Source organism: Mobula hypostoma, chromosome X1 (genome assembly GCF_963921235.1).
Source record: "Mobula hypostoma chromosome X1, sMobHyp1.1, whole genome shotgun sequence".
In the NCBI taxonomy this organism is placed as follows: Eukaryota; Metazoa; Chordata; class Chondrichthyes; order Myliobatiformes; family Myliobatidae; genus Mobula; species Mobula hypostoma.
Genome location: NC_086128.1, coordinates 37,885,220 through 37,908,961, shown reverse-complemented (window position 1 = coordinate 37,908,961; position 23,742 = coordinate 37,885,220). Strand labels below are relative to the sequence as shown.

Here is a 23,742-nt window from a genome sequence, read left to right as displayed (position 1 = left end):
GGTCCAGATGATCTCTAGTCAAGAGACCATCCATTTCCCCACAACCCACAGGACTTTAATAACGACCACGTCTATGGTAAAGTCATTGAATATCAAGCAACTCTTTTTGAAGTTGATCATTGGTGCTTTGGTGGTGCAAATGTTACTTAGGGCTAGCTTCATGTGGACTCCTTCGTTAGCTCAAGAGTTGCAAATGACATTAAACATTGCAATTGTCAGCAAGCATCACCACTTCTGATCTCTTGATAGAAGTGAGGTCATTAGGGATACAGCTGAAAATGGTTACCACAACCACTTTTGTGACTGATCCAAAGTCATTGGAGAGACACTGAAGCTGGTGATAATGAAGTATTTATTCATTACAACAAGCAGGCATCACCAGAGACCCGCAGTAGAGGCTCAAAGCCCCAAAGATACGTCACATTTTTATACTCTTAAAATCAAGAGTAACAGTAGCTGATACCGTTTCAATAGTTACAATGACATCATTTCCTTCAATATTTTAGATTGACAATACTTTGAATTGCATATCTACTGGGACAGACACCTCTGAATGTTCGAACACTTCTGTCACAAAGTAATTCACACACCTAGTCTAAAAGCTTCTGGGGGCAGAAATCTGACACCCAAAATTGATGTTGTCAGGGCTGTCTCTGAGTACACAAACTATTGATTGCCTATACCTGTGACCATGTTTGATATGCTAAGTGACAACATCTGTCTGGTCTGCCCCCTTCAACTCAGTAACAATGGTGCAAATAACTTGGCCCATGTTGCCTGGTTTGATGCAGACCAGTTAACAGACCCCCATTGTCTTAACGTTTAGCGACTGCATCTGCAATCTCTTAGTGTGTGGAACAGCTTGTGCTTTTAACTTCAATTTATTGCTTGTAATTTGCAAGCAAAACTGAAAGCTATTTGCAAGCTTCCTGAACTTATTTACATTTACAATAAAAATTGAAGCCTGATTCTTATTTGAATTAGTATTTGCTGTATTCATATAGCTCCAGCATAACTCCTGAATGACCACGACCCATTCGAGGTTTAACAATATTTGAGCCTTTTATCCTTCAGCCTTTGCTTTCATTTTACTCAAGGCTGCTTAGTGCCAGTAAGTCAGTCGACTGCTGCCTGGCAGTCATTTTAAACCCTTCTCTACGATTTTATCTTTGGACCCTTGTCCATTTGTCCCCCCCATCCCTCCCCACTGATCTCCCTCCTGGCACTTATCCTTGTAAGCAGAACAAGTGCTACACATGCCCTTACACTTCCTCCCTTACCACCATTCAGGGCCCCAGACAGTCCTTCCAGGTGAGGTGACACTTCACCTGTGAGTCGGCTGGGGTGATATACTGCGTCCAGTGCTCCCGATGTGGTCTTCTATATATTGGCGAGACCCGACGCAGACTGGACGACTGTCTTGCTGAATACCTGCACTCTGTCCGCCAGAGAAAGCAGGATCTCCCAGTGGCCACACATTTTAATTCCATATCCCATTCCCATTCTGACATGTCTATCCACGACCTCCTCTACTGTAAAGATGAAGCCACACTCAGGTTGGAGGAACAACACCTTATATTCCGTCTGGGTAGCCTCTAACCTGATGGCATGAACATTGACTTCTCTAACTTCTGCTAATGCCCCACCTCCCCCTCGTACCCCATCCGTTATTTATTTATATACACACATTCTTTCTCTCCCTCTCCTTTTTCTCCCTCTGACTATACCCCTTGCCCATCCTCTGGGTCTCCCCCCCCCCCCCCTTTTCCTTCTCCCTGGGCCTACTGTCCCATGATCCTCTCATATCCCTTTTGCCAATCACCTGTCCAGCTCTTGGCTCCATCCCTCCCCCTCCTGTCCTCTCCTATCATTTTGGATCTCCCCCTCCCCCTCCCACTTTCAAATCTCTTGCTAGCTCTTCCTTCAGTTAGTCCTGATGAAGGGTCTTGGCCCGAAACGTCGACTGTACCTCTTCCTAGAGATGCCGCCTGGCCTGCTGCGTTCACCAGCACGTTTGATGTGTGTTACTCTGGGGTTTATACCCTAGTCATCTTTGTGAAACCCAAAACTAGACATCGATGAGTATGTTAGTGCTGCTTGTTATTACTGTCTGTGATAAATTCAATTATGTGTAGCTCAGTAGTAAGATGGATTAGATATGTCTTTGTAGTGAGGATATAGCTGGGTAATTAAAGCAAACAAATGTGACTAGAGGTTAATCTGGTTTTGAAGCACGTGTTCACTGCTGTAGCGTGAGATATTGTTTAGTCCTATGGACTTCGCCATTTTCAGTGCTCAGTCATTTCTAGATATCATGCAGAGTGAAATTGAGTTGGTTGAAGACTGCTTTAGCAACTTGTTTTTTGTGCTTTGTGCTGCTCCCAATGTGGCTTTCTGTAATATTAATTGAACCAGACTAGATAACTGGCTTGATAGTAAACAGAATAGGCAATTCAGTCCTTAAAGCCTGCTGCAATACGCACTGCAATCATGACTGATTATTAACTTCAGTACCCCATTCTTGCCTCTCCTCACATCCCATGATACCTTTGGTGTTGACAAATTTATCATTTTCTGCTTTTTACTCCACATTTCCTTGTGTGGTAGAAAATTCATTGCACCCTAGGTGAAAACATTTTTCGTCATGGTTCTAACTGGAATATTGTGTGTCCCGAGATTGCGACTTGATTCTCAATTCTCCTTCCGTCTGTACCTGTATTGTTTAGTCTTGTAAGAAAATTTATAGCTTTTTGAGATTGTTTGTCTTTCTTCCATATTCCAGTGAATACAGATGTATTTGACCATTTTTTTCTCTACTGATGCTGATTTCTGTTAGTTTTTCCTACTCTTCCCCATGGTTCTTATAATTATAATTATTTGGGGTCTATTTGTGTCCAGTTTACTGAAGAAACGGCTGAAGTATGGGTTTAATTGTTCCCAATTATAAATTCTTCAGTTTCTGACTGGAGGGGGCCTATATTTGTCTCAGCTTATCTTCACCTTACATATTTATAAATGGTTTTATTGAATGACTTTATTTCTTGCATGTAACAAGAGCTGTATAACTCATCTCCTTCTGCCTTAGGCCATGAACTTATCAATCACCCCTGCTGTGGACCACTTCTACAAAGAAGGATCCGTATGTTCCACAACCGCTGAACTAAGTGTGTACATGTAGGAGGGGACTATGTTGAAAAATAAATGTGCTAGGTTTTCTAAAATTGACTCCTTCTACCTTAGGCTATGAACTTATCAATCACCCCTCGGAAACCTACTGATTCTCAACGTTATCTCAACTATACCTATGCCCTGTAAAAATGTTATTGCCTTTTCTCAGATTCTTCACCTCTGCCGCATCTGTTCTCACAATGTGGCTTTCCATTCTAGGACATCAGGAGATATCCTCCTTTAAAGAATAGGGTTTCCCTCCCTTTACTATTGTTGCTGCCCTCACCCGCATCTCCTCCATTTCCCATACATCCGCACTCACCCCACCTTCCCACTGTCGTAATAGTGACAGAGTTCCTCGTGTCCTTATCTACCACCCAATGAGCTTCTGCATCCAACAGATTATCCTCTGCAACTTCCACCATCTCCAAAGGGACCCCATCACTAAACAGATCTCCCTCCAGGTACTTATCTCTGCAAGTGGCCAAAGTGCTTTACCTCCCTGTACACCGCCTTCGCCTCATCTATTGTGTCCAGTGCTCCCATTGCAGCCCCCTCTGCATTGGTGTGACCTGTTGTAAATTGGGGGACCGCTTTGTCGAGCACCTCCACTCCATCCGCCACAAACAGGACTTCCTGGTGGCTAAATGTTTTCATTCCAATTCCCATTCCCTCTCTGACATGTCAGTTCATGGCCTGCTCTTATGCCTAGATGAGACCACCCTCAGGGTAGAGGAGCACACTTTGTATTCCATCTGGGTATCCTCCAACCTGATGGTATGGATTTCGATTTCTCCTTCCGGTGTGTTGCTTTCAATTTCCAGCATTTGTGGCTTTTCTTTTTTGTAAAGACATTCATGATCATATTTGTGCCTGTCTTGCATGTATCCCTAATTTGCTACTTAGTTCTATCCTCTGCATCATGGCTGCTGTCTGGGGATCTACATATAATACCCACAAATATAGAATGAGATATACTGGGCCATTAGGTTACAGATAATGGTATAAATTATTGTCATACTGTTTGCTCTCCACACATGCTTCATTTAGAGCCAATGAATCTATTCTCAGTCTATTCCATTTAGCACAATTATCATGCTACTCATTGTGCGTCATTCACGCAAAGACAAGACTGTCTCCATAACGGCTGTGTTGGTCACTTTTACCATTGTTATCACAGACCAGTGCACCTGCTGCAGATAGATTGACTGTGAAGTTGAGCAATTTTATCCCTCCTGTTTAAATCCAGTCTAACTCTGGAATTCTTCAGGACTTGAGTGATTCTGTTCATACTGGGGTGACTGAGGCACATGGTGATGGGCATAGAAGCACTTCTGAATGGGCATATGGAGTCGGGGAGCTCAAATTGTTGTTCAAGGAGTAAGTAGCGTTGCCTTATCAGCTAAGAAAGGATTGTCACTGGTAATCAAGGGGATGTTTCCTTGTTGAACTTGATACCATGAAGTATCATCGGGTCTAGGATTAAATTTGAAGTCCCTCTGGGCTCCCTATCAATATACCCTTATATTACCTCATCTAGTAGGATGGACCTGCTAGTAAGACATGATAAACCTATTGATTGTGATGGAAGAGCTTGGCACATTGTAAGTTATAATACTCTGAATATGACTTGCAAGAATGTTGCTGGGCTGGTCCATGGTGCAGCAATCTTAATTTAAACACCAATTGTTATTATTTGTGAAGAGAACTTTGCATTGTTGTTCTCTTTCTCCGCAGCCCCCACCCCCACCAGTTCAAAATGATGTGATTTGAGCTCTGGATTGCTAATTCAGGCCTCTGAATGCATAACTATTACTCATCAAAACTACTCTGGCTTCTTCCAACAAGAAGGAGAAAAGAAAATGGAAATGCTAGTTGCAAGTTTCTCCAAGTTGCACAAGTCTCTGACTTGAATATACCATCTTGAGTTTAACCACTGTGCCTCTACCTTAACCCACTGATCACAATTCAGTTGTAGTTGCTGTAAACATTTTTTCAATTAATTGCTGTAATTTTAAATGGATAGGGCAAAGTCATAGTTGAGTTTTTTGAACTTTCCTTCAGAAATAACCCTGTGTGGCACACCATGAGAAAAGACCAGAATTTTAAACTTAGAGTTACAAAATACACATGGACTAAGATGTTAACTGTCCTGTGCTATCACCAGTGGGATCATCAGTTGATCTGCCACCTGTCTTCAGGAGTTTTGGCCCGCTTATGATCAAGACTCCCTCGAGGATGTGGGCCAGCAGTGCTAAAGCACCACGTACCACTGATGAGCTTAAAAACTCGGCATCTGCCTCTATCAGAGTTGTTGGTCACTTCCATCCAACAGATAGTCTACTCTTCAGGTGTCTATGCAACTACTGAAGGGGTTTGCAAGATATGTATACACTGTCTGACTATCTGCCCCTCTGGATATACTTGGTCCACACCCATGCTGATCCTTTCTCTGCTGCCTCAGCTACAGCCCTGCTGGTTGACTTGATCTCACTTCTAGTGAAGCCAAAGTCACGCAGCCACTTCTGGAGAGTGAACGCAATAAATCCACGGCAGCCTACTTCGAACAGATATCATGAAACCTTCCACCCTCTGTCTCTGCACTCTGATCTTAACTCTGCATATTTGGTTAACTTGCGCTCATGGGCTTCATCGATGTTGTCTTCCCAGGGGACTGTGAGTTCACCAATAACCGCTTCTCTACTGCTGTCAGACCATACGATTATATCTGGACGCAATGTTGTGAAAGCTATTTGCTCCAGGAAACTGCCTTTCCCGTCCAGGTCAGCCTCGACACACCAATCATTGGCTGAAGAAAGTATGCTTGATCGTGAGCCTATGCCGTACACCCTTGACTTGGAGCCTTCTTTCACAAATGATATGCGATGTTCTGTGCAGCATGGGGCATGAGATAAGTTGTGCTGCAGTACTCTCTGCTCAACCACTTCTGTTACAACTTTGAGAACGTTGTTATGTCTCCAAGTGTACATGCCGCTGGAAAGATTGACTCTGCATGCATTCAAGTTGTGTTGAAGTGTTCCCTTCTCGCCACAAGCAACACACCTGTCTGTCTTATCTTCATACCAGGTGCTGAGGTTGGCAGGTGTTGGGAGCAGATAGTACGCTGCTCTGCATAAAAAAGAAATGCGGAGCGGTTCCATCTGCCACAGAACATTCCAAGATAGGTGTCATTGTTCAACACTTTCCCACTGGGTCCAAGCCCCTTGTTTGGCCAGGCCAGCTGTTTTAGTTAACCTCTTCTCCTCTTCTACCACTCGTATTTCTTGTGTTACAAGCTCATGGCACTCTTTACCTGTAGAAGATGACCACCACTTGTGGGTTGTCCATCCAAGCCCCTGGCGGCCTAGCTGGATAGCCCCAACCGTCTCTTGTGCTTCAATCTGGACTCTGCCTCATCAACTGCTACATGGGCTGACCACTTCCTGCCTGATCTCACATCTGGCTGGGTGTTCTTGATGACAGGGTCTTTTGAGTCTCGAAGCATCAAGAATGATCTTACCTTGGCTACCTTGACTTCCTCAACAAGGGATTGCACTGGGATGGTAAGCTTTGTCTGGCTACTGTGGCTTGCAACATTGGTGAGGCTGCTCGGTACTCCAAGCCACTTCTTCACATACTTGTTGATCTTCTGTTCCATTGCCTCAACGTGGGACATTGCCACTTCATAGACAGTTAGCGGCCACATTATCCGTGGCATCAGTCCGTACTGCAAGCACCACAACTTCAACTTGCCAGGCAAGCCACACTTGTCAACAGACATCAGACCTCTGCTGATCTGCTCTGCTGTCTCTTGAACCCTCTTGGTGTCTCTCAGCTCCTCTGTGTACCATCGCCCGAGACTCTTAACTGGTTGGTCCTGAATGGATGGAATCTCCTCTCCACAAAGGGTGAAATGAAAGTCAACCAGCTTTCCTCTCCCTAAGAACAAGGCTCCTTGACTTCTTGGTCTTGAACTTCATTCTTCCCCAATCCATTAGCTCCTCGAGTCTAGATAGTACATTTTCCACTGCCTCTGTGCTGGGATCCAAAAGGGTAAGATCATCCATGCACGCTTGTATTGGTGGTAACTCCTCTCTGCCATCAAGTGCGACACCTGGTCCCACTGATTCTACAGCCCTCGCAATAACCTCCATGGCTAACACAAAAAGGATGGGTGAAATTGCACATCCCAACTTTATCCACTCTTAATGCAAGTTTTCAACACTGGCTGAGAATTGAAAGTGATTTTAAAAATAGTGTGTGGCTGCATTCTTTCACAAATTTATCATTGGCAAGGTACGAATGGGGTAATAATGTTGCGTCATTGTTGTGTGAATGAAATCACTGGAGAGACAGTTACTGGTAGATACAGAGCAGCTGCTTTATTTGACAAAACAAGGTACAGCAGGCATACGGAGACCCTTTCAGTAGAAAGGTCTGCTGCCCACGTGGGGCTCTATTTATTTGTTACACACACAAAGGACAATTCCATATTTACAAAGTATAGGCAAGGCTTTCTTTTGAGGCTACATTCACATCTCCTGACTACACTCATCACACCGGCGCCAGCAGCATCTGGACTGGTATTCAGGAATCCATTGTTCCAACCCGAATCCACAATACATTTATGTGTTCTACATGAAGGACAATTCATATAACGAAGTATAGATAATGTTGTCTTCGAAACTACATGCAAAAATTAACACCTGAGTACATTCCAATGTGCTGGTAAACGCAGCAGGCCAGGCAGCATCTCTAGGAAGGGATACAGTCGATGTATTGGGCCGAGACCCTTCGTCAGGACTAACTGAAGGAAGAGTTAGTAAGAGATTTGAAAGTGGGAGGGGGAGATCCAAAATGATAGGAGAAGATAGGAGGGGGAGGGATGGAGCCAAGAGCTGGACAGGTGTCTTCTCCTATCATTTTAGATCTCCCCCTCCCCCTCCCACTTTCAAATCTCTTACTAGCTCTTCTTTCAGTTGGTCCTGACGAAGGGTCTCGGCCCGACACGTCGACTGTACCTCTTCCTGGAGATGCTGCCTGGCCTGCTGCATTCACCAACAACTTTGATGTGTGTTGCTTGAATTTCCAGCATCTGCAGAATTCCTGTTGTTTACCTGATTACATTCATCTGACAGATGCCAGCAGGTCTGGGCTGGTATTCACAATTTTTAGGAAATCCATTGTCAAGGAACAGAAGACTGATGGCTGAAGCCATTTACTAAGTGTTAATGACCTAAACCCAAAAATTACTCCTAATAGTCATTAGAAAAACTCAATTTATATTGATGTGTTTCCTTTTCTCAAGATGACTTTTCAAAATTTCTTTTATTCAGGTCTTGTATATTGAAGCTTTTTGGCAAGCAGAAAAGCAACATTCAGTGCCCATTGTGCAAGAACAAACTCACTAAGAGGTAGGGCAGAGCTAACGTTTTTTAAAAAAGTATCAAAACATTTTCGGGTTGACAAACCTAAGCCACAAAAAACAGCATTCTGCAAAAGGTCAGTGAAAAATACCTGCAACACACATAAAGTTGCTGGTGAACGCAGCAGGCCAGGCAGCATCTCTAGGAAGAGGTACAGTCGACGTTTTGGGCCAAGACCCTTCGTCAGGACCTCCGCCAGAGAAAGCAGGATCTCCCAGTGGCCACCCATTTTAATTCCACGTCCCATTCCCATTCTGATATGTCTATCCATGGCCTCCTCTACTGTAAAGATGAAGCCACACTCAGGTTGGAGGAACAACACCTTGTATTCCATCTGGGTAGCCTCCAACCTGATGGCATGAACATTGACTTCTCTAACTTCCGTTAATGCCCCACCTCCCCTTCGTACCCCATCCGTTATTTATTTATCATTTTTTATATATATATATTTTTTTTCCTCTTTTTCTCCCTCTGTCCCTCTCACTATACTCCTTGCCCATCCTCTTGGATTCCCCCCTCCCCCTTTCTTTCTCCCTAGGCCTCCCATCCCATGATCCTCTTATATCCCTTTTGCCAATCAACTTTCCAGCTCTTGACTTCATCCTTCCCCCTCCTGTCTTCTCCTATCATTTCGGATCTCCCCCTCCCCCTCCCACTTTCAAATCTCTATCTCTTTTTTCAGTTAGTCCTGACAAAGGGTCTCAGCCCGAAACGTCAATTGTACCTCTTCCTAGATATACTGCCTGGCCTGCTGCATTCACCAGCAACTTTTAAGTGTGTTGCTTGGAATTCCAGCATCTGCAGATTTCTTTGCGTTTCTCCTTCATCAGGAATGGAACATTAACTCACTTTCTGCAGAAGTAGCATAACCTGAGTTTTTCCAGTACTTTCTATTTTAAGTTCATCTTTCTGCTATTTGTGTGTTTTTCTGAACTTTAGATTATTAGATCTATGCATTGAATACTTTGGATTGCTTCGTTAAATTTCACTCCAACTAGGTATCCTTTGGTTGTGCAGTTATTCCTAATTGCTATGGCCTGTTCTGTATCATTCACTTTAAAATAGCCAATTTTGTCAAATATAACAGAGTGAATTAATTCAAGGAACAATGGTCATTTTAAATCATTTTAATTTCATCATGGAAAAGCGAAAGTTCATTGGCCGACTTGATTTGACTCATAGTGAAGTCAGTATGTAATATGCCATGTGTATTGCACCAATAATTTAATTTAAATGAATTTAGTGCACTCATTTCCCATTCACTTGAGGAATGGGGTTGAAACAAATTCTAGCTGTCCAATGTTTGTGCATTTTGTTTGACCAATAGTTTTTAATAAAGATGGTAAAGTGTTGGCAAATGTTTTTTAAATATTTGCTTTTTATTTCCCTTGCTGTAGGGTTTCACTGTGGTTAATGTAAAGGTTCTATATTATTTATGCTTAATATTTAGGCTAAATTCACTTTCATTATACTAGATGCTGCTCATGATCGACCTAAGAGTATTTATTAAATGTTACAATTCATTTTAGGAGTCTCCAGGAAAGCAACCAATTTAAACAACTTGCAGAAGGAATTGTGAAGACAATTCATGCATTTGAATTGGACACAGGTTATGAATGTAAGTACCTAATTGTGTTACTCAATATGCTAATCTTGTACTGCATAATTTATTTTGGTGGTTGTGTGTATTCAGAACTTACATATGTTAATTATAAATTATTGACAAGTGGGCAGGAAAATGTACATATCTTAGAACAAAGCTTAAAAATTCATAGTTTCTCTTGAAGCAAAAATACAAGAGGTGCTGCATTACTGTGGATGTACTTGATGTGTTCTAATTAATGGGTTAATGTCCAGAAAGATGGGAGAGAAGGTGCTTAATGGAAAGTGCCAACTGCTCTAGTGTTGACATTATAATATCACTCCATTACTGAATATTTAACAATTATGAATAATTTCGTGCTCTGAATTAGAAATTATCGCAGTATATTGCTGGAATTGATGCTTTTCTATACAATTCTCTTTATTTTTAAGTCGTAGATTTTTCTTCCAGTCAATTTGAGAAAAGTAGAATAATGACATTTTTTTATTGCTGTGACTGAATAACATGCCAAATTCAACCAGGGAAATGTAAAAAATGTTTGTGATATTGAGGACTAGATGCCTTTTGCACTGATAAGCTGCATTTCAGTTGGGTGCCTGCCATCAAGTTGAAAAATGAAATTCTGAGACCATAATTCTAATCACTGAATTTAATTTAGTATTTGAATTGCAGCAAACTTTCTTATATTGAGCACCATAAATTCTGTGGTATCTGTTTAATAAGGATTAAAGTACTCTAAATATTTTTGGGGGGTGAGGGAAGCGGACAAGAAGAAAAATATATTTCTCTCATGTTTTTCATTGCCTTGGGTTGTCCAGTGTTTCAAGGGCAAATTAATTATTTTGAAATGTAATGCCAGTTTTTGCTCATATGAAATGGCAATGTGACCAGGACCAGAAAATGTGTTCTTAGTGAGATATCCCTGAACCCCTCCCCTTGCATCTCCCAATAAATAGTACTATGTGATCCATGTATTCAACTAAGGGAACAGTTGAATGTTTTATCTGAAAGATAACATCTTCAGTATTGCAGATTCCCTCTACTGCAGACTCTGGGGAGGGACTCCTATGTAAAACCTTTTAACCCTGCAAGAAAATGCTTCCAACTGAACCACCAAAGCTGTCATTGTGTACGTTTGTAGATAAAGTTTTCAAAAAAGTCTTGTTTTAAATTTGTTGAATAAATATGGCTTTAGACTTGCAGTCGTAACTGAAGTATTTGTACTTTTTAACTAGTCTCCATTGACGATGTACAGAAAACGGCCTCAGCTGAGATCAGCGCTTACAGACAGTTATGGATTGATGACGACTGTGTTCAAATCAATAATACCCCACAGAAAATTGTAGCTACTGGAGTCTCTGAATATCGTACTTTGGTAATACAATTATCTGCTTTTATATTTGCAGTGTTACTGATCCAGAAATTGTTAGAGCAGTGCTTCTTAGAGTAACTGCTATGAATTGGATTTGGTTTCAATTTTCTCCTTTCAGACAACATTATTCAGCATTGCTCAGAATGTGTTTTGACAAAGATGTGAAATGTAAGAAAAAAAACATCAATGGTCTCACGAGGAATTCTGCAGATGCTGGAAATTCAAGCAACACACATCAAAGTTGCTGGTGAACGCAGCAGGCCAGGCAGCATGTCTAGGAAGAGGTACAGTCGACGTTTCGAGACCCTTCGTCAGGACTAACTGAAGGAAGAGCTAGTAAGAGATTTGAAAATGGGAGGGGGAGGGGGAGATCCAAAATGATAGGAGAAGACAGGAGGGGGAGGGATGGAGCCAAGACCTGGACAGGTGATTGGCAAAAGGGATATGAGAGGATCATGGGACAGGAGGCCCAGGGAGAAGGAAAAGGGGGAGGGGGAAAAAAACCCAGAGGATGGGCAAGGGGTATAGTCAGAAGGGGAGAGGGAGAGAAAGAATGTGTGTATATAAATAAATAATGGATGGGGTATGAGGGGGAGGTGGGGCATTAGCGGAAGTTAGAGAAGTCAATGTTCATGCCATCAGGTTGGAGGCTACCCAGATGGAATATAAGGTGTTGTTCCTCCAACCTGAGTGTGGCTTCATCCTTACAATAGAGGAGGCCGTGGATAGACATATCATAATGGGAATGGGATGTGCAATTAAAATGTGTGGCCACTGGGAGATCCTGCTTTCTCTGGCAGACAGAGCGTCCGTCTCCTTGGCCATTATAATGTTAAGGCCAGAGAGAGAAACTTGCCTAACAGAAGGAAAGAGTAGATTTGAGTGGAGGAAGTGTCTGCACCTGCCTCTGGATCAAATTATCATCAGTATAAATTGAGATGACAGATTTTGAAGTCCCTGTGAAAGATGTCTCACCCACCATAAATTTTATCACCGTGAAATGGTGGCTTTAAATTCTCATGTGAAATACCTTTGTAAATGCACTGCAAGTATACCATTTTTTGATCTTGATGGGGGTGGTACCTTTTCCTTTTACCTTCCCACTGAGGTTGGCAAGGCTGGCATTTATTGCCCATCTCTTATTGCTGATGGGTCTTTGCAGTCAGTGTGGTGAAAGTACTTCAGTTAAACCCAGTGAACAATGAATGATTATATATTTTCACATGCCAGTATTGTGATTTGTAGAAGGTGGCATTCCCTTATGTCTCCTGTCTGCCACCACTTTAGCTGGTAGAGGTTGTCCTATGATCCTGTCATATCCCTTTTGCCAATCACCTGTCCAGCTCTTGGCTACATCCCTCCCCCCTCCTGTCTTCTCCTATCATTTCGGATCTCCCCCTCCCACTTTCAAATCTCTTACTAGCTCTTTTTTCAGTTAGTCCTGACGAAGGGGCTCGGCCTGAAACGTCGACTGTACCTCTTCCTAGAGATGCTGCCTGGCCTGCTGCGTTCACCAGCAACTTTGATGTGTGTGGCTTGAATTTCCAGCGTCTGCAGATTTCCTTGTGTTTGCAGTTTTAGGATGTACTTTTGTAAAAGACTTGGTGCAGAAATTTTTAACATCTCTAGTACTTGTTAATTAAAATCACTATCTCTCAAATTTATTTCAAAGATTCAAAATTATATTTTAAAATGCTGTTAAGTCACAAAGCTATCTCTGCTGATTTGCATTTCAGCAGATATTTCTATTTATTAATGAAGTCCTTTTAAGACTGAATTGAAACCACAGCTTTGCGATATCTATCATGAATTCTGCATGCCTAAGCCTTTTGGAGTTAGGAGATTTTTGTTTATTTGTGCAAGCAAGTGTAGCATCAGATGCCAGCCACTGTACTTTATATGATATTTACCATGAATACTGATCTTTGTGAGGTAATCATTGCAAGGTCAGCTTTATAATTATTGTTGTTTAGCAGTGAATTGCTGCATCACTTATCTTAACTTTTTAACTGTTACATAAATATTGAAATAACTGCTTTTATACAGAATGTTGAAACCGACTCTTTAACTGAATTTGTAAGAAGGGTTTTCACAAGAAGTAAAAGGCTGAAAATGGATGCTCCTGCTTATGTTGAGATTGGTAAGAATTTCAAGTTTTCAGCATGATCTTTATTATTGTTTATTTCACTGTTATTCAACTCCCATCTCTTTCAACTTAACCAGGCAACAAAATGGCCTTCGAAATAGATTTCCCCTGCCTCAGATCTACTGGCAGTGCTACTATTTGGTCAGTGAGCTATTGCTGCTTGTATGTCCTTACTTTGATAGAGTGCTCCATTGCTCCCTAAATAACTTGGATCATGAACCTAATCTTTTACTTTAAAAAAAAACTTTATACTTATACTTTATACTTTAAATCAGTTTACAAATGAATGAATGAATGGGCAGCTTGTGCAATTGGTGTTTTTGTATTCATTAAAGAACAATTGGTGGTCTGGAGAGCTTCACTGCTTGTCATTTGGTCCGTTGTTTAAGTTTGTCATCTAACTGTACAACAGTTGCAAAAACATTTGTGAACCTTTTGCAATTACCTGGTTTTCTGCATTACTGATAAAATGTGATCTGATCTTCGTCTAAGTCATAATAATAGATGCACCATCTGCCTAAACTAATTATTACCACACAAACAATTGTGCTTTTTCTTGTTAATACTGAGTACACCATTTAAACAATCAGTCTCGGTTCAAAAATATATGTGAAACTTTGTCATAATGCTCTCTACAAAAGCTATTTGGAGTCAGGTGTTCAATCAATGAATGCTGAAGGAGGTGAAAAAGAACTCGAGGGAAACAGCAGAAGACCTGTAGGAATCTTGAACTTGCTAAAGTCTCTGTTCATGTGTCCACTATATAAAAAAACACTGAACAAGAATGGTATTCATGGAAGGACACCACAGAGGAACAAGGAACCACTACTCTCCAAAAATAACATTGTTGCACGTCTCAAGTTTGCAAAACAACACCTGGATGTTCTACAACACTTCTGGGACAATGTTCTGTGGACAGATGTGACAAGAGTTGAACTTTTTGGCAGAAACGCACACTGCTATGTTTGGAGGAAAAGGGGCACTGCACCAAAACCACCACCTTACTGTGAATCATGGTGGAAGGAGCATCATGGTTTGGGGCTGCTTTGCTGTCTTGGGCTGAACAGCTTGCAATCATTGAGGGAACGATGTATTCAAAATTGTATCAAGACATTTTACAGGACAATGTCAGGCTAGTGGTCCATCACCTGAAGCTTAATAGAAGTTGGATGATGCAACAGGACAATGATCCGAAATACAAGTATAACAACAATAGAATGGTTTAAAAAGAAGAAAATTCATGTTTTATAATGGCAGTGTCAGATTCCAGACCTTAACCCAATTGAGATACTGTGGCATGACCTAAAGAGGGCTGTTCATGAAAGGTATCCCAGGAGTATTGATGAACTGAAACAGTTTTGTATGGAGGAATGGTCTAAAATTCCTCCTTACCACTTTGCATATTTGATCAATAGCTACAGGAAATGTTTGGTGGAGGTCATTGCTGCTAAAGGAGGTTCTACCAGTTAGTAAATACAAGAGAGTGTATACTTTTTCCAGCCTGGATTGTGAATGATTAAGCAATGTGTTCAGTAAAGATGTGGAATATACGATTGTTTGTGTTATTAGTTTGGGCAGATTGTGTTTGTGTACTATTGTTACTTAGATGAAGATCAGACCACTTTATGATTAATGCAGAAAACCGTGTAATTACAAAGGGTTCACAAACTCTTTGCAATTATATATACGACCAAACGAAACAACACTCCTCCAGACCACAGTGCACCCACAGTTCATGTATCACAGCATATAAAACAAAATATTACCACGTAAAGTAATAAAATATAATTCAAAATGCATCTGAAGTATTACAGATGCTCTCTGTATTACAGCACTCCGCAGGACCCTGCCCTTCACTGTGGCTGTCCTGCCCTTGATTAACTCCCAAAATGTATCATTTCACATTTGTCCAAGTTAAATTTCATCTGCTGTTCTTTGACCCACTTTCCCAGTTAATCTAAATTTTGTTGTAATACTGGATGACATTTTTGATTGTCCACCACACTACCAATATTGCTGTCATTTCAAATTTACTAATCATGATAATGTATCGAAAGACTGCATTTTTCTAGTAGAGGGTAAGTTGGTGGTTGGGGAAAGGGTTCTAAATATTCTTAGATGCAAGTTATTCAGGAAGGTAAGTTTTTTTTTAAAAAGCACAATGGTAATATTGTTTAAGAATATTTCAGTGCTAAAAAGTAAAAGTGTCTTGCACCAAAATGGGACAAAATTTATCTGTTCAGAATGAAGAAACAATAGTGGTACAGTTACTCTTCTTGGACTATCTGGTAAGTCACCAGCTAATGGGAGGTACATTGAAGAACAGGTCTTTTAGAAAAATTTGAGATTGGCAAAAAGAGTGCTAAACAAGACTTAAGAGATGTTGATATGTTACTGGATTGGCTAAGAATTAATCAAATGACACCAGGTGGCCGGTTTCTCTTGTCCAGGTGAAATGCTTCCAAGGTTGTTCAGGGAAATTGTGGTGAAAAGTGCACAGACCCAGGGATAATCTTGTTGAAATGTCATTAGATTTAGAGGGAGCACCAGAAAATTGCAAAAAAGTGTAGTGATAAACTTGATAACATGGATCAGAAAGTTTAACTATGCCCACAAAACATGGTTAACAACAAAATTGGCACCGACTTGGACGAGTTTGGACTGATTGAAGAAACCATGTGTTTGTGAAAGGCAAGTTATAGTGACTTCCAAAAGACATTTCATAAGGTGCCTCAGCAGGATTGTCATCAAGATTGAAGCCCATGGAATAAGATGTTGTAGCACTTAAGTCAGAAAATTGGTTTAGTATTGTTACATGTACAAAGATACAGTGAAAAGCTTGTGATGCATACTGATCATACAGATCAAATCATTACACAATAACAATGCAGAATAAAGGTTAAAAGCTACAGGGAAAGAGCAGTGTGGTAAACAAAAAGTGCAAGATTATAACAAGGTAGATGTGAAGTCAAGGAAGTGCAGTGCTGAAAGGGGTCAAGTGCTCCATGGAGATCCCCAGCAAATGGTAATAGGACAAGCGCACAATTATATTTTAATGACTTGAGCTCAAGTTTACAAGGTACATTGTCCATATTTGCAGTTGATATAGAACTTGGAAGGTGCAACAAATTGTGAAACAGATTAGTAAGACTTCAAGAAGATAATCTGCAAAGGATGAAAATTAAAAGAAAAACTGCAAATAGTGAAAATGAGCTAAAAACTGAAATACTGGAAACACTCAGCAGGCCAGGCAGTGTCTAGATAAGATGAATATTGCTGAGAAAAATGAAATGCTGTATTTTGGCAAGAAGGATGAGAAGCCATACAAATCAGAGCACAATTCTGAGGGGAACAAGAACAGATTTGGTCATACAAGTGTATCATTTTTTTATTTAGATAGATGCTGCCTGACCTGCTGACTTCCTCCAGCATTGCTTTGGATTATCCCCATCTACAGAATTTCTCATGTTTATTCTTTGACTTGTTCCTGTCTGTAGTCAAGTTAAGATGATTATCAAGATGAGAACTGGCAGATTACCAAATAAAAAAAAAAATTGAAAATAGTGGAAAGGTAAAATAACCTTTGAGGTTTTGAATTTGATTTTAAGGATATATATACACATGCAACTAAGAGATTAAAAACCAAATACCAATCGAATCGCATCCTTACTGATTGTGTTTGAAAATGCCTTTAATTTGTAGATGATTCAGAAGATTCTGCAAAGACTGATGCTGACGATTATTCCTGTGCAACTGAATCCGAGGCAGGACTAAAACAAGTGGCTGGGAGCAAATCTGAAAGTAGCTTCTGTAGCCCAGATGCACCCAGAGAGATGCTTGGGTCTCCAGTTGACAAAGTCGATAAAAAACTCATACTGCATGCTGAAAAAATGTTGAATACAGAAAGCTGCCCTGATGGCAAAGAGCTTTTTACTGACAATTTGGTTCCATTGCCTTTGGAGAACAATATTATGAAAAAAGACTTGGAACTATTGTTTTGCCAGGAGGATGTTAATCAGAAAGATTCTAATTGGGTAGTCAGCAATAAAACTGAGTTTGAGAAAGATGGGGATGAATTTAATAATTATCCAGCTCTCAAAATCTCTAGAAGAAAAAGCCAGAGAGTTATCAGAAAAGTCAGTGACTGGTTATCCAAAATCAGTGTTGGTGAGGTTGCAAGGCTTGGTGTTGAATCTAATCCAATCGACCAGAACTCTGAATCGGGTTCTTTTGCATCTTGTGAAGAAGCTTCTAGTTCAAATGATACTGAAAAGGTTGAATATGAGCCTCTTGCATCCCCATTGAAAGATGACAGAAGTGTAACAAAAGCATTGGTAACTGATGGTAAAACCAAAGTATTTGGGAAAACTTATAAGAGAAACAAAAGAAAAAGTGCTCCTGTAAATTGGATTTTCAGATCTGAAAGCAAAAGTGATAAGGTACTATCCCACAGAGAGCCTGACTTTGAGATTAGTTGTGGTAAAACTCAAAAAAGAAAAACAAGAAGCAATAGACTGTATCCTGAAGACTTTATAAAGATGCCATTTAATGATGTTAGGAATGCAAACACCCAAATTGATCGGGAACAGGTTGTTGTACGTCAGAACATTGAAACTAAGACAAATGAAGAAATGATGGAGGGACCACCTGGTAGTAAAGGAAAGGACAAGCCCATTGCTGCTGCTGTTTGTACTAAGATAGTGGAAACTGGGCATTTGGTGGAAGGTTCTATGCAAACTTTTCAACGTCTTAATTTGAAAGTAAGCAAGTCTAATACTGAAAGCAAGACAAATGTGAACAAAGTTTCGGCCAAAAAAAGAAAAATGTCTCCAGCAAAACAGACAAAAAAAAGATTTAAGTCTTTGGAGTTTGTTAACCGCCTTGGAATAGTAACTCTCAGAAGCAGCTCAACAGATGTGAATGAAAATAAGATTGGTAGTTTCCCCAGTAGTGTAGAACCTATGAAAACGGAACTAGAAATAAGGACAACCAGCAGAAGCAGTAGGCTGAAGCTTCTGGATGAAAAGTTAATCATGAAAGGCAAAAACACAGACAAGAAATCTGAATTGGCTAAGGTGCATTCACAAATCAGTACTGGAGTAGTTGTTGCACCTTCAAAGCAGAGTTTAGAAAACACAAATACAGACGTGGAATGTGTAGAAACTGGAAGTTTAACTATGCAGGATATTATAGCCCAAGACTGTAGTAAGCAGTTATCAAATGCTAAATGTTCAAATGAAAAGCTTACAGCTTTTTGTGGAAATGGTGTGGTAGAAAAACCTGGTGTGTTATCAGGAGATGAGAAACAATTAATGTGTGATAAAGCAGCAGAAAGTGGTAATGCTGCACTACTGGCCAGACATTCCCTGTCTCCTGGTCATTCATGTATCACAGTTTCTTCTGGCACACACTCGCAGGATTCAGTCTCAGAGGCCAGTGTGCTATTGCTCGCACAACATGTTCCTGTGAGAGAACATGATGGTCAAAATATCCATTCTATTTGTACAAAAGTTGGAAAGCTAAGCTCAAATGATACCATATTTTTGTCTGGGAGTCATTCAAGAGTAGAAGCTATGAGCAGTGAAGAAAGCAGTGGTGAAGTATCTACAAAGCAGAAAGGATTGAAGGAGACTACTGGAGATAGTGAAGTGGACACTGAGCAGCTTCTAAAATCATTTAAGCTAGCAAAACGGAAATCATTCATTCTTATCTCAGCCTCAGGTCAACAGTCTAATGAAGGTGGTTGCCGAGCAGTTCTGCAGAGTAAGCCCCTTGATAAATCTGAGAAGGATAAAGGAGCTGCAGTAAGTGGAAAGGAAGACATAAACTTTATTGCAGAGCAAAAAGCTGGAACAGTCAATTTAGGTAAAACTGCTTCTGTGTTCAAAGAAGCTTTAGATGCCAATAAGGTCAAAGCTAAGCACTCTTCCCCAGAGCGCATGCAGCAAATGAACGAATCAGATAGAGTTTCTGTTGGAATTGTTCCTCGAACGGCATCTTCATCTTTTTCTGCTGTACTGTCAGATCATGGCCAGCAGATGGTGTCTTTGTCAAGTCGGACAAAGGGGAAAAGGAATTACAGGTTGTTCAGCCAAAAAGGATCAAAAAGTCGTACTTGGGCCTCTACAGAGAAAGAAGAATTTGATTCTGATAGATCGAGCCAACCTGCTGAGCACTTAAATAGCAACACATACAACAATTCTTGTCTTAAAGCTACAAATCCAGATAAAGATAGAATTATTGATCAAAATGTTCAGCAGACTGTTTTGGATTCAGAACTTGAATCCAATGCCCAGTTGGAAATGGAATTGATTCCAGCTGGAGACCAGCTTGAAGACATTGCAAAACATATTTACCAAGGGAGTGATTGGAATAAATTGCTAAGAAAGAGAGGGGGTTGTGAAAATAATGAATTACCTCAAAAAGTTCCTAAGAATGTAGAAAGTGAATTGGTTAAATTGGCTGATGGAACAAGTCACCATTCTCTGTTTGTCTTCCCTGATGAAAGCATTGCTACGGGAAAGAAAATTGGTGAGAATTTTCAAATCTCTGCAACTCCTGAAAAGCTGTTTGACTCTGCCAAGGCATGTTTCCATAAAAATATTGCAGAAAGTGCAGTCAATGAGCTGAATAAAATGCTGAATGAATGTGAAATGAGAGAGGATAGTGCACATCTAAAACCAGATGAAGAAATGGCAGAAGAACTGAACAGTAGTTTGCAAAGATATTCTGGGCATCAGACTAGAGGCTGGAGGAAGCGACCGATGAAATTGTCAACTTCAGAATCTGAAAAAAGTGATGAAGACTTGCCTTGTTTTCAGATGTTTGGATTCAAAAAATTGTGTTCAAAACCTCAGTCAGTGTCACAAAGTTCCTTCAAGGTAATTTGTCAGTCTTTAACTGGCTCCCAGGTTAAAAACTCTTCATTGCCAAATCATAATACAGAAATTACAAAGGCAGTTTTCACTGAAGCAAATAACTTGGATGAGAGCAAAGGTAGCAGTTGTCAACAAAATGAACCCGTTTCCCTGAGCCAAATATCTGAAGAATCCCTGGATTTGTTTTCTTCTCATTCTGATGGTTCATCCCGTAGTCCTAGGCAACAACCAAAGATATGCCGCAAAGCACGTCACAAGCGCAAAAGAGCTTTAAATTTGTCTGCACCTGAAATTTCGGAGAAAAAAAATGAAGAAACTTGGAAAGGCACACCTGCTTCACATCTGCAGCCACAACTTTTAGGTATGGTATTTTGGAAGTTAAATTTGGTTCAAAAGTAGCATTTGAACTGGTTAATTTTCCGGGTTACATGATGAAAAGAAATATAGCTCAGATCTAACAATGGAGAAAATGTGACAAAAACTTTACATGATCTGCTCTTCAGCATAATGTGTGGCATTTTTATTTTGCCCATCCCTAATTGCCATTAAGATGAGAGAATTACTAAAATATTTGAGAGTCGACCACTGAGTCTGGAGGAGAAGGATGGTTGATTTTCTCCACTGAAAGATTGGTGAACCAGTTGCGTTTTTATCCTGGGTGTTTTGATTCATCATTAATGATGACTCTTTCAAATGTCAGATTATTAAATTAATTAAACTTCTACAGCCACCATAATTGGATTAGAACCTAACCTCTAGATTGCTGGTCCAGGTTTCTGAAGTACTACTCCAGTAGGTTAACCACTACACCATCATTATATTGTGTGTATTTTTTTTTAAAAAGCCTGGAAATGTTACACCTTGTTAGGTGAGACATAACTGAGTATTAAAGATTTAGTAAATCACCTATACTGCTCAACAAGCTTTTTGGTCTGTAACAGCCTTCATATAAAATTATGCCTTTGTTCCCTCAATTATTTTAAATTATTTTATAAACTGTTAATTGATCTTTACTGGTAGTGCTTATTTCTAGTATTTCAAATTTTGTCTTATTTTTCCATGCATCCCAATCTTTGTTCTTTGTGAAATGTATGAAGATAAAGACTTGAAAACTAATATTTTTCATTTCATGCTGATTCATGGTCAGCATTCTTTGGGGTTAGACAATGGAGATTCCCTCAAACTGTTACCTGACATCAGCTGATTGGGAAAAGAAAAAAGCCACATCAGAGATCACTGGATCCTTGTTGGCAGCCTTAGAGTAACAAACAAGCTCCATTTAGGCTACCAGCCAAAAATCTGTCAGGGTGAATGCAGCCATGTTCTGACAGACTTCCATGCAGGGAATTCTGAAGACCAGATGGGGAAACTGATTGTCAAAGGAATATAGATGTCCGATCTTAAAACGTTGTCATCTTGGTGTTTAAAATAAACTGGTCATGCCAGCTGTTGTATGCAGCATTTGTCTTTAATATACTGTATAATATGGTAACTAATGTACTTATATAAACAATCTCCTTTGGCAACTGTTAGGGATATCAGCACGCTGCATATTGCACCTGATCTTATTCATGATGCATTGCTGATTTAGTTTCTCATTTTGTAGGTAATTGCTACCAATATTAAAAATGTATGTGGTTTAGTGTTCGGGGATTTCCATCAGATAGTGAAAGGACAGCAAGGGAAGGAAACAAAAACAACTAAACCAATGTCTACGATTTTTTTCCTTTTGTGAGATTTAGTCGTCAGTGGGTTGTATTTATTGAAGACTTCCATGGAACAGAGCATCTTGTAACAGTTAAAAGATGTGTTTCTTCTGGAGGTGCAAGAAATCCTGTGTAATCAATGATGAAGGTGAAAAGGGAATTAAAAGATAAACCCTGAATGTAGAAATCTAAAGTTAAGGTTGGGGGTACTGGAATCATTCAGATAAGGGAAATATTGACCATTGATTAAAATAATGATATTCCTATATCATTATAGGAAGAGGGAAGAATTAAAGTCATGAAATAGCCAAAATGCTGCTTATCACTGCTCACACTTAAATTATGTCTAGTCAAGTTATTAAAAATTAAACAAAATTTAAAAATTTCTCTTTAGGGAGAATACTCTACGAAGCTCACCTTTTAGAACATTAAAGATTTAGTTGAGCAATAATACTGATAGCTACTTGGGATTGTGTAGGTTGTATTAATTTACTACATCTAAAGATTCAGATTCATCATTTTTTAAAAAAAATTCAGATGTTGGAAATCTGAAATTAAAATCAAATGTAGATATTCAAACGTATTAAGAAACATTTGTGGAGAGAGAAAAATATGAGTTAACATTCAATGTTGATGAGCTCCTATCAGAAGGCTCTAATACTAATTTTTTAGTGGAAGGTCATCATGACTTGAACAAACTTACAACGCAATAGACTATTCTGTCATCAAAAGTGAATTAGCCAAATCCCATCTTTTGAAATAGGTTTGTAACCCATTGGGTCATGGCTCTTCACATCCAAATACTTCTTCAGTGTGATGTCTTCTGCCACCCCTGTTAACCTCAAGTGAATAATCTTCTGATCCTTCTACTATTTATTTAAAATCTATGACTCACTGTTTTTGACACCTCTAAACAAGGACAATCAGCATGGCTTTGTGCTTGGCAAGCCAATCTTACCAATTTGAGTTTTTCAAGGTGGTGACAAAGGTGATTGAAGGTTGAGCTATGGATGTTGTCTACAAGGTCCCTCATGAGAGGCTCATCCAGGAGATTAAGGTGGATAGGATCTACAGTGATCTAGCTGTTTGAGTCAGAATTGGCTTATTCACAGAAGACAAGATAGCAGTTGATGGGACTTCTGGTTGGAGGTCTTTGACTAGTGGCGATCTGCAGAAATTCATTCTGGGACTTCTGTTCTTTATTACTTAGATAAATGTCTTGATGAATATATAAATGGGTGGCTTAGTAAGTTTGCAGACAATGTGAAGACTTGTGGTGTGCACAAAGTAGAATACGGGCAACAGATATGGCAGGATATGGGCAGAGAAGTGGCAGATGGGAGTTTAACTCAGTCAAATGTGAAGTGTACTTTTGGGAGATCAGATATAAAGAGACAGTATGCTGTTAATGGCAAGACCCTGAACAGTGAGTTGCAGAGATCT

General features: G+C 40.0%; 1 protein-coding gene across 1 annotated transcript in view; it reads left to right on the top strand.

Moving 5' to 3' along the window:
* LOC134340115 (breast cancer type 1 susceptibility protein homolog) overlaps window positions 1-23,742 on the top strand; it is a 113,901-nt gene that overhangs the window by 11,778 nt on the left and 78,381 nt on the right. Inside the window, exons 4-8 of the mRNA XM_063036983.1 lie at window positions 8,505-8,582; window positions 10,124-10,212; window positions 11,433-11,572; window positions 13,616-13,709; window positions 17,418-20,954. Coding sequence (XP_062893053.1) covers window positions 8,505-8,582; window positions 10,124-10,212; window positions 11,433-11,572; window positions 13,616-13,709; window positions 17,418-20,954 — 3,938 coding nt within the window. The remainder of the gene's footprint in view (window positions 1-8,504; window positions 8,583-10,123; window positions 10,213-11,432; window positions 11,573-13,615; window positions 13,710-17,417; window positions 20,955-23,742) is intronic.